This window comes from Electrona antarctica (assembly GCF_951216825.1).
Source record: "Electrona antarctica genome assembly, chromosome: 16".
Classification (NCBI taxonomy): domain Eukaryota; kingdom Metazoa; phylum Chordata; class Actinopteri; order Myctophiformes; family Myctophidae; genus Electrona; species Electrona antarctica.
The window spans coordinates 16,211,111-16,229,633 of record NC_136797.1 but is presented as its reverse complement, the minus strand read 5'-3'; the positions used below and the strand labels follow the sequence as shown (position 1 = coordinate 16,229,633).

Sequence of the window (18,523 nt, the reverse complement as noted above, 5' to 3'; positions counted from 1 at the left end):
AAATATGATACCAATACCAGTTAACATTTACATTGAAAAGGAGTACGCTTACAGCAAAGTGAGGATAATAATACATCTATGGATAATATTACGGTATTATCCGAGGTGGTGGAAAGCCTGGTGAGGCGAGGTTACATATTTCCTAATGCTAGACATGCGGTCGGTAGTACATAGATGGCAGCATTGAGCAAAGTATATCTCTGTTACGTTCACACGGGCAGACGCAAAGATGCAGTCTAGTGTCTACCATTCATTGACAATTTTGGAGCAGCGACATGCATATTATTGTGTCTTTGCATCGTCCTGTCGCTGTCTTCCATTGACAATGAATGGTTATGGCAGGCTGCATCTTTTACATATGCCCGTATGAACGCACCATAAACGTAACCATTAGGTCGTAACTCGTAAGCCAAAATTGGGGTTGTAACTTGAAGAAGACAAGACTGGTTGGTCTGGTTTCCATAGCCCGGAAGGACAGTCGCACTGGTTGGTTGGTTGAAAGGTTGAAACCAGTTACGGTTAGCATAGTAAAAACAATCTCATTATATTAAATTACATTGATAAATTAAATCATCATTTGGAAAAGGTAGTATTTTCTCTGTCACGCTAACCTTGTCCTTAACTCAACTCTCGGTTGCCATACAACCAACGAGCCAATCACAGAGCGCTCGTCCATTACGGACTATGGGATTTACTATAATCGCGTCACGTCGGCCAGGAGGTCGGCAGCAGCACTGCAGGCTAATGTTAGCCTACGTTAGAAGTAGTGAAATTGTTGTTTTATTGAGGACTTGGGAACCAACATAAAGCATTTCATAAACGACATGTTGTTTGGATGAAGACCTGTCAGGTCGAGCAACCTCAGAGAGTTCTCTCCTGCCGTAGTTTGAAATCGTTACAAGCTAGCGTCGGCTCCATGCACAGAGACTGACTGCCTTGTTTACGTCTGTAAAACTAACCTCAGGCAGGAGGAGACCCGTTCACTGTTTTTGTTTTGTTGACCTGTAATTCCCCCCTTGTCTTTAACTGGGCTGATCATCAGGTAAGCCACTGTCATTCCAGTCATATGGATGATTGTTATGATGTATCCATTCAATGTTGCCTTGCTTTAAATGTTCCTAATAATCGTTAATGCATGCAGTAGCATTGATCCTATTTCCTCTGCGTTTTTGAGCGGTGCACACCGTCTCCAATGAACAGCTGTGTGTGTGTGTGTGTGTGTGTGTGTGTTCCTTCCTGTCCTATTGACACACAGGACAGGAAGGAAGGGGTCATTACAACCCTGTGCTTCTGTGCAACTGTACTGTTTTGATTAATTGAAAATGGTGGGCCCTATTGTAAACGAGTGTAATGCTTTATGGTCCACTCACAGTTTTTGTATTGAGTTGTACTTGAAATGTTCTGCAAACTGTTAATAAATACTTCAATCATTCAATCAATCAAGTGTTTGGAATGTGACAGAATTGGTTCCTTAGTTGCATGCAATACACACACAGCCTGCACTGCTCAGTTCACACGTTTGTGATTTTTGGCTTGTAACTGACATTCTTAATGCAGAATTACGTTCAATGTGCTAAACGGTGGAATACAATAATATAATAGGCTATTGTTGTAGTGATTTGCGGGAGCCCTCACAATAACACAAAGTCTTAGTTCAACCATATTGATGCAAGTAGCAGATACAATAGTAGAATGATTTCATGTATGTAATATCACAGCCATTTATTTATCAGCTATTGTATCTGAAATAAAGTTTATCAATCAACATCAGGTGTGGCTCAGGAGGCAGAGCAGGTCGTCCAATGATCCGTGGGTCGGTTGTTCGAATCCCGGCTCCTCCTGTCCACATGTCGAAGTGTCCTTGGGCACCATTGGTGTGTGAATGTGGGAAGTGAGGACGCTGGCGTCGACTGTTCGCCGATTCACCTCCCAATGTATGAATGAATGAACCATTGTAAAGCGCTTTGAGCACTTGGAAAAGCAAAGCGCTATGAAAAAGCTTGTGCACAATTCACATACACAGTACAAGTCAAATCTTCAGGTAACACAAGTCTGACTCTGAGCTTTGTTTTGGTTGTGTGATCTTGTTAAGTATAGATATGGGAAGTTGGAGCAGCAGGTTCCAGCCCCCCTCTCTGAGGTCAGTGGAAGTTGCAGAGGCTGTCTGCAGCAGTCGCAAACATGGATGTGAATGTAAGAAGAGGAAACGAAATGCTTCTTCTTGTGACTGTGACAGTGAACACGAGGATGATCCTTTATTAGATACTCCTCGAAGGTGAGAGATACATCTTATAAGGTGTTATTTATTTGTTACAATAGAAATGTGGTATTGTGGCCTGGGTCGTGGCTCAGCGGTCCAGGCACCTTGGCTGGCAATCCAGTCTGGCAGTGTGCCGTGGGTTCGACTCCCGATCCCGACGGCCTTTACTGCATGTCACTCCCCCATCTCTCTCCCCATTTCCTGTCGGCCTACTGTCTGTCCCTCCATAAAAAATATAAAATAAAGGCGAAAGCCACAAAAAAAAAGAAAACAAAAAGAAATGTGGTATTGTACTGTCTATGAAGAGCCCATGTCTAGTGAAATTTATAAACGTATACCGTAATATATTAAATCCGCTTAGAACACTTTATATAGTTATAATTGTTGCTCATAAATATTCATTATGCTTTATTATTTTTATAGTAAATTATGAATATGAAGTAGATTGTAATGCGTTACGTTACTTCATAGAAAGTGTTATCAAAAAAGTGATCTATTACAGTGGTTCTCAAAGTGGGACCTTCACAGGGGGTTCCATGGAGTTCCTGAGTGTTAGGAACCAGATGGACCCTTACAGGTCTGTAACTCTCAGAGAAATGTTAAGGTCTAATCCTTGTTTTTGTTTTGGTCTTCTGCCGGCTTCTTTCCAAATATTAGGAAGAAACTGAAAAGCACATCCAAGTACATCTATCAAACGTTGTTCCTAAATGGGGAAAACAGTGACATTCGCATCTGTGCCCTGGGACAGGAGTGGAACCTTCATAAGGTGTACCTCTGCCAGGTAAATCGATGCGTTTATCTATCTCACGTTTATGCGTTTATCTAGCCCCACTCTTCTACATCTCTTCTATTAATTTATTCTCACGTATTTTCTTACACCAAGCCTAGCCTGTCTTATGTCTACATTAACTTCAAAAGTTATGTCAGTCAGTTATTTAACACATCCTGTGTCTCTCTGTATTTCCCTTGTACCTTTCTCTCTGTGCCTTAATGATTGTGCAGTCAGGGTATTTCTCCAGCATGTTCAGTGGCTCCTGGAAGGAGTCCAACATGATGGTAATTGAATTGGAGATTCCAGACCAGAACATTGATACAGAAGGTAAGGGTCTTGGTCACTAAAAGGCTTTTGTCATAATCGTTATTTTTTTCTAAAAGCACTATCCAAAAAAAACATGTTCCTATGTGTGCAGCTCTACAGGTGGTATTTGGATCCTTGTACCGGGATGATGTGCTGATCAAACCCAGTAGGGTCGTCAGTATTCTTGCTGCTGCATGCATGCTTCAGCTGGTCAGTAGACTTGACAGAATGTCTTCTTCCTCAAATTCAACCAACTTATTCAACTGAATAGAGATTTTGAATATAAAAGTAGTAACACTGTTACATGTACTTTATTGTATTTTCCTTTTTCTTTTAATCATTCCTTACATTCAGCCCCTGTTAATGAGGATACAAGTTATTGGCATAAAAATCGTGTTTTGATAGAGATGATTTGCTGATTTTAGATTATGTGATATAATGTTACAGTTATATGTTACAATGTTGCAGATAAAGCTTCTAACCCTTGACAATTGCCACAATAGTTAGAAAGACTGCTATATTCTATTAGCATTTTTGTCCAAATAATGATCAAACCTAATTGATATATGGCTTATTTAATATGTATCCAGGATGGCTTGATCCTGCAGTGCGGAGAGACCATGAAAGAAAATATCAGTGTAAAGACAGTGTGTTGTTACTATACCTCGGCTAGTATCTATGGCTTGGATTCAGTCATGAAAAAGTGAGACTCTTCATCTTTTACTTCAAATCACAATAGGCATTTTTAATGTATAGTAATGGTGTATACTAATATGAGTTGTATTTGTATGTCTGTTCTCGCAGGTGTCTTGAATGGCTTCTGAACAACCTTATGACTCACCAGAATGTTGACCTAATGAAAGAACTTGGGTAAGTGATATTCATCTTTTACATGTGGCTGGCTGTACAAGACAATTGTAAATCTCTTACTACAAAACAGTCCTTACTACGTTATTGGTAGCTGCTAATTTATTTTAAAGTTATTTAATAATTATGGTTGGTGACTTGTAATGGATCAGTTGCAAGGAATCTTCTGCTAGCTGCATGTCCTTAGACCTTTAGCTCTGTTGAGGCAAGCCAGTCCAGTCTGTCATCGACGTTCGTCCAGGTCAATTAGAGTAGACCATTCGGTGGCCGGAGTTTGGCCAGCAGGTTATGTGTTCCACAGTTAGTAATGGATGCCCACATTCGCTGTGACCCATCTGATTATAACCACATTACAGCAGAGTTTGCAGACACTAGAAAGGGTTGTGCAGATGAGACATTTTGGCCGATAACGATATCCGATATAATTAATTGCTGTTATGGCCGATAACCGATATTTCCGATGTTGATATGATCTCATTCTGTATTGAACAATTATAATAATTTTGTCTATTCTGAAAAATACATGGGTACAGGGTATCTGCACTGCAGGCTTAGTATATTTAATATTGTGAGCTTGTAGATCTGTTCAAGCTGTTACTTTAGGCTTCTTTATTTGTAAAGACAGACCGATTAATCGGACCGATTAATTACTCTCTCGGATTGATGCCCATTAATCTAAAAACAACTAAAATCGGCCGATACCGATGTGTTTGCTGATTAATCTCCCATCACAGAATACATATGTGCACTGAAATGCCATTAGATGTAAATAAAATATATACTATATACACACTCTTGTTTAGTACTAGACCTGAAATCAATAGGCTAAGAATGTTACTCATTTGTTGTGACCAAATACTATGACAGCATTTACGCCTTTCCACATTGGGAGCATGCATGCATGAAAGAAACGATACATATTCTGGCCTGCTCTAAGTCACATTTCGACCAGTCCGGCCCGTGACCTAAATTAGGTTTGACACTTCTGGCGTACATAAGGTATATGTCTCTATGGACAGTGAATCCTAATGTAGCCTACGTGAGCAGTGTTTGTCTCTATGTATTTTCAGAGCGGAAGTGATGCAGCAACTTGTGCAGTCATCTGACCTATTTGTCATGCAGGTGGAGATGGATGTATACACAGCTCTGAAGAAGGTACAAAGATTAGAATTAGACCTATAATTTACACTGAGTAAATTGTAGAGCCCGACCTTCGATAAACAATGATTTGAAGTGCACAACATTCAAATGAATTTGAAAAACATGATTTAATTATTTAGTTTCTGTTTGGGAACATTTAAATCATTTTTGATAAATAATCTTTTCTGTTCTTGTTAGTGGATGTTCCTGCAGCTCAACCCCTCATGGGACGGCCCCATCAAGCAGCTTCTTGCTGATGCTGATGCCTGGCTTTGCAAACGCAGGACAGGTAAAACTGCCCAGTTCAAATGTGCCCAAAATCTGCTGACCTCATCACAATCAGCGATTTTTCAAACATAGTTTTTATTGCGTCACTCCCAGTGCGTAAGGACCTTTTATACTGTTGACCATTGAGCAGCAATTGAGTGGTGGTCATTCACTTCCCCACGCACATTTTGTCCTGCTGGTGAGGGGATCAACTTTAGGCCACCCCAATCCAAGCAAACACACAATTAATTTCATTTTTTGTGATCCTTTTGCCCAGAGCTGTATGAGAAAGAGCCCTTCTTGAGTACAGAGGAAGGTGAACCCTTTGCTTCGGTTTTCAAACATGTTCGCCTGCAGTATATCATCAATGACCTTGCATCTGCGCGGATTCTGGAAAGAGACAACATTTTGTCCCCTGGTAATTTGTGCTTCCATTTTTAGTTCCTTTAGTTAAGGAAATCTCAATTTGACACACATCTAGTTGTCGGTAATAAACAATTACTTGCTATTTTGTATGTGCAATGGGTAAATGATTTCCATTAATTTCATAGATTCGCTAACATCAGTGTACAAGCACCAGTGGTTTGCCATGCTCCGGACAGAATTCGACAATGACAATGGGTGAGAACCACATATTGAACCACTATATATATATGATTACATAATTGTTTGTGATCTATAACTACTTATTATAGGTTTCTAATATTATTAAAACAAGCTCTATGAACTTTAAATCTATACTCCTTTCATTCTGTACTGTGTTTTGATTAGTTTCTTACCATTGTCTACATTTTAGAATAATATAAAACATAAAAATGATAAAATAATACATTATGGATAAATGCCGTAACCAAAATGTGTTAAATATTAAAATGTATTTTAGATTTGAGGCAAGTAGCCTCCATTTGACTTGATGACAGCATTGCACACGTTTTGCCATTATTCAGCAATATTACTTACTTACTATTATTTGTGATGTTTTGATGTTTTTACCATTATTTTACAATGTAGGAAATTGTCAGAATAATATAAAGAAAAGAAACCTATATGTGTCCAAACCTTTGACTGGCAATGTGTCTGCAGTCCACAGGACGCAAACAAGGAGGAGTTTGAGTTGAGCAGTATGCGTTGTGGCAGGAAACTGACAAAAGATGGAGATGTGAGTTGTACAGTCAGTGGCTCCCTGTCATGGGGTACTATATTTTTAATGAAGTCCATATATTCTGAGACGTATGCAGTCCTATGGAATTACAACATAAAATGATGTCCTCTCTTCAGTACTGCTGGCGATGGACAGGCTTTAATTTTGGGTTTGACCTGCTGGTGACCTACACAAACCGCTTCATAGTCTTCAAAAGGAATACTTTGAGTCAGCCATGTGGGGGAGCTGTGAGCCTGCAGCCTCAGAGGCATCTGGCATACAGGTCAGTGATCGTCAGCCATAAGCACCAACTGTTTGCATGCGGCTGAATCTTTTATATCTTTATGGAGCCTTATTCTTTCCCTGAACATTTCATTTTCCAAAAAATATATAATAATATTGAAAATAAATAAAATAAAATAAAAACACGGGCATCTCGTATATTCGATGCAGTATCAGTCACCAGGAAAAAGGACAGGTGTTTTCGATTAATCTACATGGTGTAGAAGAAAACAGTGCAGACCAAGTACAGATATGTCAGCAGTCAACCAACTATGTATTTACCACGTATAGAGGGTTTAAGTGGTTCACTGACTGGCATTTGTGTGTTACTGTTAAATACAGCTTTACATAATGCTTTACCTACCTTTGCCCTTGGCCCTATGAGATTTTGTAAACACATTTGTCCCTCTTTTTCTGTCAAGGTTACGCCTTGCCTCATTTGACAGTGGTGGGAGGTTGGTTTGTAAGGTCTCGACAGGTTACCAGCTGCTAACCCTTGAGAAAGACCAGGTCAGTGACGAACAACTCTGTGTGATACTGTAGGTAAACTTCAGATCTAGATGAGCACATGGATTGCTAACAAACCTTTTCCATTCTCCCTTTAATGTTTTAGGAGTACGTAGTGATGAACCTGGACAGCCGTCTGCTGTCTTTTCCTCTTTATGTGTGCTGTAATTTCCTGTACACGTCACCCAACCTGGACCGCAAGACTGACGCCTCGGAGCCTGAGAGTAGCACTCAGTGTCTGTCTTGATGCTCATTCCACATCCAAATCCAATGACCATTCCCTGGGTAATGATCAACATGTGACCCTGTTGACATAACTTTGTTTACCACCCCTCTCACGAACCAGCATCAATTTTGACATTGGGACATGGTGTCTGCATGAGTTGTAGGCCAGCATTGTGATCATGTGGTGATTGGGGATGTTTGTTTTTTCCCCTTCTTTATTTGTTTTTGTATTTTTATACAAGTTCACCATTTAAGTTATAACCATTTTTGAGGCAATGATTTGTTATTCCTCTGCCTTTGTTGGTTTATTTAATATATTTTATATTTTTGTTTTGTTTTCTTTTTTTTAATCTTTTTTTGTGTGAAAGGAAATGGGTAAAAACAACTGCCAAGAAAAAGGTCCAAACAAGTGGGCAGCGGTGCTATCAGAAGATCTTATGTCCCAACACATCTGTTACATCTTCCATACATTTTATAGTTACTGTTCCCTTGACAATTTATTCTTTTGATTCTTGAGTGATACTGAACGTGTGTTCTGCCAAAGTATTTTTTATTAAATGAAATGCGTTTCATCCATAGTGTGCTTAATTATAGGTAGATGCCAACTTCCCTAACCTGGTCCCATACACTTAACACCCCAGTCTGCTGCCCTGCTAGTTTAGCTTAAATGGGAACATGCTCAACCTAACTGTCAAAGTTGAAACAATTTGACTCGATTCATAATCCCACAATAATTAGTCATTGTGATCAGTTAACCTGAGTGAGATGAGATTCCTGTAATCATGAGTGTTTTTCCTTTGTCTTCTTCTTCTTCAGAAGGCCAGCTTCTGAGGGTGGGCTGTATAGGCAGGGGGCAGCCTGTGATTATGTGCTCGGCAGTCTGCTCAGGCTCACCACACTTGCATGCCGCACTGTCCGATAGGCCCCACTTCTTCATAGATGACTTGAGGCGTCCCACGCCACAGCGCAGACGGTTCAGCGAGCCGTCTGCGCTGTGGCGTGTATGTTTCTTTGTGTGTTCACTGTTTTATCACATCTGTAATACTGTAGCTGTTGTAAATTTAATTTAATTCAATTAACACATTGACTCACAGTATACTTAGCATTGCTGCCCAACATTTTCCAAAGCATGCGTTTGATTTTATAGGATGCCATTCCTTTCAGTATGGCATGAAAATAAACTTGAAGACTTATAACTTGCTTCAGATAGGTAATCCAACATGCTATGGGTCCTATTTTGGTGAAACGTGCACACCAATGCCAAGTGCAGTCAAAGGCATGGTGACTGTATGGGATGTAGAACAGACCGGAGGTGTGATTTTAGTGTTCCTTGATATACAGTATGTCAGTCAGGTCCAAGCAGGTGGGCAGCACCTGATTTGCAAATGACGCACCCTACTGTGCCTCTGCCCCACATCGGCCCCTGAGCAAGTCACTAAAATACAAATGTGTCACTGCGTCTAAATCCACCCATGCACCATGTGCCTCATGCCTGTGTGGCTGCCCCAAAATAAGTAAATAATTGTAAATAGTTCATTTGTTTGTCAAAGTTGTGTTTTAATGCATTTTAATGTGCGGATTTATATGAAAAGGTCAAGTTTTTGTCCATAATTATGATTTGTGTTTGTCTTTGGAATAAAGATTGTTTTGCAGAATAAACGGTGATGGTTCAACAGTTGAGCAGGTCTACCTGGATATTTGGTTATAGTGCCATCCTTTGTCCAACACCAGGAAATGACAGGCAAGAAAAAAAGCAAAGCTTTCTGACAAACACATTGTGATAGATTTAAGATTATAGTCATGCAATATACAAAGCACTAAACAAATACCCTTGTGTAGAGAATTGTTTTGTACCACAGCAACAGAGCAGAGCAAAATGACATGAATAAAAACAAAATTGAAGTTATTTTCAGCAAAGAGTGGCTATAGCCACTAGGCACCGTAGCAGAAATTGTTAGTATGCTGTCAGTAAAGCAAAACGACTTACATTTTATATTTAATAAACCGTTCTGAACGAGGAAAGACAAACAGCACATATCGACAATCTCCATGTATAACAGCATACGATTGTTGAAGAGAGACAAGAGGTATTGATGAGATGTAGCAAGTTACAGACAATTTGAGGTCTTACTCTTTCTTGTATACAAAAAAGATGCAAAACTAGTATACAAGGTATTGTTAGTATGATACATCAAAATGTATACTAGATTTGTATATCTTTACCATTCAAACAAAAGCCCCTCTTATATTTCAACTGGTCATGAATTACATCCATACAAATGATCAAATATAACATTAACAATTTGTGCAACGGCACAAATTGCACATGAACAGGTATACCAACAGAGTTGCTCCCAGTCTCAATACATACTTAGAGCTGTTACGTGGCTTAATGAACAGTAAAGACATCAGGATTAGGTTAAACCTGGCTGTTAGCCTTGTCCACAGCGTTTCCATGGTAACTAATGTAGCATTGCTTTCATGAAACCGAATAAAGCCTCAACACATCCAGGTTAACTGGTTAAATTAATCTGGCAAGATTAACCAGCTTTCATGAAACCGATTTATCGCTTATCCAGGATATATGAACTGTAGTAGTAGTCACTCACAGTAAATTGTCTCAGTTTGTGATCTATGAAGTGCATGCCAGTTCCCACCAAATACAGTCATCCAAGCTCTGACCTGTGCTGTGTGTCATGCTCCCTTTTGGTTATTAATTATTATTCTTTTTTTTTTAATGATAACTTCCCCCAGTACACTATGGTGTGATCGTTGTCTTACTGCATTTACAGAGCAAATTAACTGAATCACTTAACCCTGCTTGTTATACTGTTTACTGAGCCCGGGGCGCCTCCTAAATTGAACAACACGCTTCATGTTGTCGCCTCCTCACTGTGGTATAGGTATAGAGTCCAAGTTCTCTTTCAATCTGTGGGTCATGCTGGGGATCAGGTTAATGTGGTCATCCACACAGGTGCCGACACACTGGTCCATCAGAGCTCGTACCGCTGGCTCCTTGGCCCCAGAATCAAACAGGTCTCTAGCCTTATCACTGCAGTGCATTGTGCATCTAGTCAGACGGTCCTGAGAGCAAAACAATACAAAACAGATTAGGCCTACTAATAACATGATGGCATTTATAGATCACATGTGTACACACACACACACACACACACAGTTAATAGAGGTCTCCAAACCTGAAACTTCTCTAATTCCGAGGTGACCAGTCCCTGAGCATGTGCCAAAGGCGTGTGGCAGCGCTCGATGCAGTGGTGCACCTGTGTCATTGAATCCGAGGACCGCTCACAGCATTCTGCGCTGCACCCGAACATGCGACCCTGAAATTGACACGCAACACTGCCATATGAAAAAGCATAAATGAAATTGGGATTTGCTTTCATTTATTCAGAGCAGAAGTGATTGTGTGAAACATACATAGTCTTCATGGCTGCACTCATTGAAATGTCATAGTTTGACAATATTGTCTTGTGCGACAATATATTTGATTGATTGATACTGTTTGCAAAGAGTTGGCTTAAACAAGCTGATGGATTGATAGAAATGTGTATTAAGTTTACAAAATGGGTACAGTTCAAGGAAGGTACAGGTCAATACACAATCTGCTAAGAGGATAAAACCAGAAAAAGCACTAGACTTGTTTACATTAAGAGTCCTCCATTTTCAGTTCATCAAAACATATAAAGACATGATACAAATAGGCCTATATACACTTCTATGCAAAAAATAAAAATAAATAATAATAAAAAAGGGAAAACTAAAACGTATTTGCATTGTGTCCAAGTCTAGACTTAGAGGCACTTAAATAAATAATATGCCAAATATTACAATAAAAGGGGGGCGGGTCACTTACTTGCATTTTGCGAATATGGTCCCTTTCTAGGCTTTGGACCATGTCTTCGACCACTGTCTGCACGCGTGCCTGGTGAGCCTCTGCCATGGCTGTCCCAGCTGTCCTGTCCTGTCCGTCGTGTATTCAATGAAGACCGTGTTTATAGCTCAGATCGTGCGGCCGGGTTGGTACAGTCTATCTGCACGGGACGTTGTTGTTTTCTGGGGCCGTGCGCGTTTCTTTTACATTACAATTAGAAGATATAATACCTAAGGTCACCTCCTGCAAAGCAAAGCATGGTTCGGTTCATTCAGCAATAATCACATCACTTCCGTCTGTCTTCCGCAATTGTCAGACAAAAAAATTCCGGTTCCGTTTTGGTTTGTCTGTCGTCTTATTATTAGTATTATTATTATTACAAAATGCATACATAAATACATTTTTAGACAGGTATAGTACACTTTCGGTCTCTACCAAATGTTCAGTGTTTTTTTTTCTTCTTTTTTTCCCCCTTTTTTCTCCCACGATGTGACTATTTAACTAGGTCCAAAACTAACTTTAATTAAAATTCAGTTAACAGATGACGAAGTATAGTAGCCTTGGATCAGGACTATCATAATCGATTTTGACATCATATTATAGAAATGTCAAAATCGATCAATTAAATCTTGATCCAAGGCTAATGTGTAGTACACATTTATATTACATTTTGTGTATGTAATTACTACTACTACTACTAGTACTAGTACTACTACTACTGATTATAAATCTGTTATAAATCTATGCTACTACTACTTCCGCTTTTCAAAACCTTTATTGTGAAGGCCGACAACAAATTGAAACCAGAAGTGTTTGATCCATTCTGCAGCTGCTAGACGTTCAGTCAACTCAAGTTATATTGTTGTTATATTGTTATTCAGCCTCAGAGTTTAATACTTGACCTTGATCAACTCAGGACTTTGACCTGCAGGTAGTGATACTACTTAGCTTCAAACTTTGTTTTGTTCTACAACTTCAAACCTATCGAGCCTCGGTGGTGGAATTTAAATGGTGAGCTCTGCGCTGTTAACTCCCTAATGGAATGAACGTTCTCCAGACTTTTGAATGTTATGACAGTTGTACAAACTAGACGACATGATAGACCTATGCTTTTTGCCGTCAATAGAAAATACAATTAAGTCTTTGAGTCCGTTTTCATTACGTTAGTCCTGTAATAATTTGGTATAATAATGTCAATGTTTTCATCTGCATGTACAGATGCACATTCTTGTAAACAACTGAATGTCCACAATGAGTATAAGATCCCTGTCCTTGAGGACCGTGCTGTTTCTGGGGCTTTGTCAGACTGGAAGAAGAAGTCTAGCTTCGGCTCCAGACCTCAGAGACCAGCCCAAGAAGATAGGTAAGCCAGTTCCAGTAGAACACACACACACACACACACACACACACAATCCAAGCAATCAAGGCTAGTATACTGTAAAAGTGCATGAATTAAAGTAAAACAACAAGGGAATTAATTAAGTTACACTTGTTTTAACCACTTTCAACCGTGCTTTTTGCATTATTATTATTTTGTAAATGTATCAAATAGTTCTACAAGCTCACCATACGTTGCAAATGTAAAACCTTGTTAGGTTGTAGGTCGGCTATTTTCGCTATCATTGCATACAGGGTTTCACATGGTTAGAATGATGTGACGTGTTTCTCTTCTTTAAAGCTGTTGTTGGGGCTGGAATTGGTGGCACCGCAGCTGCATACTTCCTGAGACAGGAATTTGGACCTGGTGTGAAGATCGATGTGTTTGAGCCAGGCACAGTTGGCGGGAGACTGGCCACTGTGAAGATAGGGGACTATGAATATGAGACGGGGGGCTCTGTTATTCATCCCTTGAACCTGCACATGAAGCACTTTGTTGATAGATTAGGTATTTATTGGTTAATACAAATTCTCTCAAACACTGTGCCAAATCTGTAGTAGGCCGGGAGCTCAGAACTCTCTCTTTCCTCTGTTTACAAGGAATTCCTCAGAGGAATGATGTCCCTACCAAAATGGCCATCTTTGATGGAAAGGCCATCACCTTTGAAGAGAGTGACTGGTTTATTGTGAACTTTTTGCGCCTACTTTGGTGCTATGGATTCAACTTCCTTCGCATGCACATGTGGGTGGAGAGCGTTCTGGACAAGTTTATGAGGTGAGTACTATGGTATTCTGATGTACAGTATAGGATTTTTACTCGGGATGGCCATCTTAATATTTTCGGTGTCATTGTACGACGGAACAAGAGTGTTTGTGTGTCTTTCCGTGGCTAATCTCACAAACCACACGCTCGGTCAGTGCTAAATTTCAAGGAAATAACTCGCTGAATTTGCTTTCACATAAGTTTATACTTTTTTTAAATGTATTTGGAAGTCAATAGAGGTTGGATTGAGCTGAAACGTTAGCCTGGCTTGGCCAGCCTCATAGTGTGGATTCACTGAAGCTTCCACTGAAACGTAGCCCAAATGTGGAGATGACTGTTGTAGAAGTAATGATGTCAGAGATTTCTGACATCGTAGACTGGGATGTCCATCATCCATGCCACATGGAAGCCATGTTTCCAGCCATTTGTTGGACCACATGGACCCTGTATCTCGTTTGTTCTTCACAGGATCTACCAGTACCAGCAGTTTGCCTACTCCTTTTCCACTGTGGAGAAGCTCTTGCATGCTATGGGTGGAGACAGTTTTCTGACCCTGGCAAATCAGACCCTGGAGGAAAGCATGATGGCGGAGGGCTTTTCACAGATTTTCCTCAATGACATTGTGGCCCCTGTCATGCGTGTCAACTATGGCCAGAGTGTCCGCGTCAATGGGTTTGTGGGTATGTTTCACAGTATAAACAAGACTGGATTACTTGTGCAAATGTGCACTGTTTCTGAGGTTTATTTTTTATTTTGTATTAAAGGCCAAATATTTGGATTGTTAATTACTGGTGCCTTGTTTTCTTGTCTCTAGGGGCCGTCTCTCTAGCAGGGGCAGATCCAGGTCTGTGGGCTGTGGATGGAGGTAATAAAATGGTGTGCTCAGGGCTTCTATACCACAGTAAAGCTGAGGTCATCCCTGCCCAAGTCACTTCCATTTCTGTCAAGGTTAGGCCATCAAAGTCAGGTATGGAGTAGTTCTACTGTTTATTTTTCTTTTCTTCGTTTCCCCCCTGCATGCACTTATTTTGTCAATGTTAAATATTGCCATAATTTCTTTTATAATTTTTTTTTATCCCACGATTTTGTAACCCATTTTCCACCCCTGTGTCAATTATCTAATGTGATCCTGGGCTCTACACACCCTCCGCCAACCTAGTCCCCGTATATGGGGGACATGGGGAGAGCAACGGACTTTAACTCATGCTTCCTTCATGCCTGTTGCCTGAGTGTCCAAGTTGCTCCTTTACACCTGACATAATTAATAACCATATCCTTCACAGTCTAACTGACTAGTTCTCACATTTTCAGGCACTACAGCCCATTTCTACGAGATCAATTATGTTGGGGAGTCTGGTTCTGCGCATTCCCTGTATGACATAGTGGTCATAGCCACCCCCCTCCACCAGGGCAAATCTGACATCACCTTTCCAGGCTTTTCTCCACCAATACCCTCTCACTACCCTGGGCGCTACCACCAGACCGTCTCCACTTTGGTTCATGGTCTGCTGAATGTGTCCTACCTCGGGACCACAGAGCAAGCCTCAGAGGTCACATTTTCTGATGTCCTCACCACAGACTCCAAGGGCTGTGTCATCAACAGCCTGAGCTCCCTTGATCCTGTCCACATCCCTGAGGGCTACACGCGACCCCCAGCGAGCCAGACCAAGGTGTGGAAGGTGTTCTCTCAGCAGCCTCTATCCCAGGAGCAGATGGAGCAGATGTTCCTGTCCTGGGATTCAGTGTCGGAGACACGGTGGCTGGCTTACCCTGCTTATCGGCCACCTCACCGCCGGACCCCTCCCTTCATCTTGCACGACCGGCTGTACTATGTGAACGCTATTGAGTGGGCAGCAAGCGCAATGGAGATGAGTGCGATCTCAGCCCGGAACGTGGCACTGCTGGCGCACCACCGTTGGCATGGGCAGGGAGCAAAGGTCGACCAGGAGGACCTACATACCAGACTAAGAGGGGAACTTTGATACGTGAGAAGGAAGGGTGTGTACATAAAGCTGCATTGTGTGATATTTTTGACAGTCTCAAGTAACCCTAACCCCTAAAAGCAGGTAAATGCCATTGACCCTCCTTTTTAATTTCAGATCAGTTTACCCACCTCTCCCCATGCATAGTTTACAGGGGTTAGTGTGCACTAGTCTGATTCCTTCTGCATCTGTTTTTTTTCTGAACACTCATTTTGCTGCTCTTACCAATGGTTAAGTACAGATGGTGTACACTCACTGCACATGGATCATATTGAGAGCAGCAGACTGCTCCGCATCCAAAGTGGATGGTACAGTGCAATGCACTGTACCATCCACTTTGGATAGGCAGGGTTCAAAAACAAGTATTCCCTCCTTGTACCCCTACAGGTCAATTTGGTTCATTTTACACTCAAGAGTTAAAGATCTAATTAGGGTCCCTTTGGTTACCAATTCTTCATCAATTAGCTGGGGACCACCTGGAACCCCCTCAAGGACCACTGGTTGAAAACCACCATGTAAATCTGTCCCAACTCTAAGCTCTCCAGGCTCCTTTACCGTATCTACCAGTGTGGTTTTTGGCAGCAAATTTCTATTTTAGTTTAGTCATAGTATTTGGAATGAAACTTAATTTAGTTTTAGTCATATTCTAGTCACCTGGAATGTTTTAGTGTTCGTCTAGTTTTAGTCGACTAAATGTCATAAGATTTTAGTCGACTAAAATTGCAGTTCATTTAGTCGACTGAAATGTATTTTGGCGGGCCTTGATGCCGTCGTAATGGCTCATTTTACACTTGCTGAAAATAGCCGATCGACAAGCTCACAACACGTCGCGACGCGTTTTCAAGTGTAAAATGACTTATACTGGATCTCTTGTCCACTAGTCCCTTCCTAATATTTGTATCTAGTTATTTGTTGACAAAATTGTCAATATATTTAGTCTTAGTTTGAGTCATAATAGCTTAGTTTTCATTTAGTTTCAATTTAGTTTCCGTCAGTGAAAAAAGGTAGTCGACGAGCATTTTTCTTCTTAGTTTTAGTCGACAAAAACAACACTGGTATCTACGCTCCTGCCAAATCACACTGCCCTCCCGTATCCATGCTTCCTACTATGGTGGATTATCCAGCACAAAAGATCAATAGCAGCAATTTGTCTCACATTTGATGGTGAGGGGGGGGGGGGGGGAGATCAAGGTCAAGGTCGCTTGTTTTCACACAATGGAATATTTCCTCTTATTAGAGGCAGCATATCACACAATGGAGCTTTAAATTGTGATGGCAAAAGCAGTATTATCCATCGAGCATAACCACACACTAAAGGTGGTTGCACACTGGACGCGTTCTTCGGAAAACCGATGGAGAAACGCCGCTAGAAATCTGAAAAACGCGCTCGGTGTGTGGGGACCTTTAAGGTCCCTGCAGACTACTGCGTTTTTTTTGGATTTTCTGCAAGGACCTTTACAGTAATCACTGACATTACCAGCAACAGTAACATACTGGGATGTGTAAAATAACAATGCACTGTTCTTTATATTACAGTATGTGAGATATGCTTCATTGCTGAACAGATGTGGAAATGTTTGGTTTATATGGGTCTTGTACAAACATCACTTTTAAATAGTGTTATGTGCAATAATTGTGCACCGGCTGTTATGGATTTGATAACACCTAAGAAATCGGTTTGTTTTTACCAATACACCAGCCAACCGTACCTTGTCTAATCCTTTCTAGAATGTTTTAGCAATATGACTATGAGCATGTCCCATGCTGATGGATTCACATTTTCCCAAGCTCTACCTCGTAAGGTTATAGTAGAACACTGTTTGTTGTTGATTACTGTAGGCAATTGTCATCAAAAGAGTTGTGACACAAATTGATGATTAGAATATGCCATTTGAATTTAAATAATGAACCCAAGTCCTTTTATTATAATATAATGAAAGGTTATTTAAACAAAGCCATTATGTAGGACCTAATCGCACTTACCACCTAAATGTCATTTGAATATGCTTTAGTGTTGTTCATACAGTATACTGTTTGAGACTATTGTGGTGCCTTAGAGATGTGAATCAAATTGCCCTTTGTATTTGTCTAATTGCTTATCTTCCCCATAACTTGCTTGAGAAATATGTTTGCGTGTATGTTATTTAAAATTGGTGGTGGCTGGCAGTGGGGCCAAAGCAATATGACTGCTGTATTGTTGTGGCATATGGGGATAATTATTTTTTAAATATTCTTTAGTATAATTATCATTTACCATTCTACAGGTTTTAAGATGTCACTTTGTTCATAGTTTCCCAACCTGGAGTTCTGTGATATAACTACTTAAAACAATGACATTATTTATAACATAGGCTATATGAGATGTTTTTGCTAAAGGTTATATGTCAAGACACTGTAGCGTAAACTGCACTTTAATCCATGCAACCGAGTGGGTTATACAGCATACCGTAGTCCCCTCTAAAACAATTTTAGATTGGCTAAAAGCACAATTTGAACTAGCTAAAAATTGTGTCAATCTTAAATTGATATTCATTGGTGATTTCTAGCAATCAATGGCTAATGTGTCCTATCTTCCATCATTTAAAATGTTTTGAAATTGTTTACAATTGCAATAAAGTGTTGACAAAGATTGCCTATAGTGTAATTTGCTCCCTCTTGTTTACAGAAAGTATCCCAACTACTTCAAAATGTTTTCTGAAGGGTTGCCATATATGCCAACTACCTGAAATTCAAACAAGCATTCCT

The 18,523-nt window shown here is 40.3% G+C and overlaps 3 protein-coding genes across 4 annotated transcripts; 2 read left to right on the top strand and 1 right to left on the bottom strand.

Moving 5' to 3' along the window:
* Window positions 1-715: 715 nt before the first annotated feature.
* Window positions 716-8,100, top strand: gmcl1 (germ cell-less, spermatogenesis associated). Its single transcript, XM_079523576.1, has 15 exons — window positions 716-1,042; window positions 2,098-2,275; window positions 2,918-3,041; window positions 3,263-3,359; window positions 3,451-3,548; window positions 3,929-4,041; window positions 4,143-4,208; window positions 5,276-5,360; window positions 5,544-5,634; window positions 5,890-6,030; window positions 6,164-6,233; window positions 6,696-6,771; window positions 6,891-7,036; window positions 7,458-7,545; window positions 7,649-8,100. The coding sequence occupies exons 2-15, from the start codon at window positions 2,100-2,102 to the stop codon at window positions 7,787-7,789; spliced, it is 1,512 nt and encodes a 503-aa protein (XP_079379702.1). The 5' UTR covers window positions 716-1,042; window positions 2,098-2,099; the 3' UTR covers window positions 7,790-8,100.
* A 1,650-nt stretch (window positions 8,101-9,750) lies between these two features.
* On the bottom strand, window positions 9,751-11,965 carry fam136a (family with sequence similarity 136 member A). Its single transcript, XM_079523577.1, has 3 exons — window positions 11,639-11,965; window positions 10,965-11,105; window positions 9,751-10,851 (listed from the first exon to the last, which is right to left on the bottom strand). Exons 1-3 carry the CDS (start codon window positions 11,723-11,725, stop codon window positions 10,657-10,659), a joined length of 423 nt encoding a protein of 140 aa, XP_079379703.1. The 5' UTR covers window positions 11,726-11,965; the 3' UTR covers window positions 9,751-10,656.
* A 502-nt stretch (window positions 11,966-12,467) lies between these two features.
* pcyox1 (prenylcysteine oxidase 1) lies at window positions 12,468-18,412 on the top strand. 2 transcript variants are annotated; one of them, XM_079524747.1, is made up of 7 exons: window positions 12,468-12,667; window positions 12,875-13,019; window positions 13,335-13,541; window positions 13,634-13,808; window positions 14,265-14,476; window positions 14,611-14,763; window positions 15,108-18,412. In XM_079524747.1, the coding sequence occupies exons 2-7, from the start codon at window positions 12,899-12,901 to the stop codon at window positions 15,776-15,778; spliced, it is 1,539 nt and encodes a 512-aa protein (XP_079380873.1). In that variant the 5' UTR covers window positions 12,468-12,667; window positions 12,875-12,898; the 3' UTR covers window positions 15,779-18,412. The 2 variants fall into 2 exon arrangements, with proteins under 2 accessions (XP_079380873.1, XP_079380874.1); XM_079524748.1 differs by having other exon boundaries at window positions 12,473-12,587.
* The last annotated feature ends 111 nt before the right edge of the window (window positions 18,413-18,523 follow it).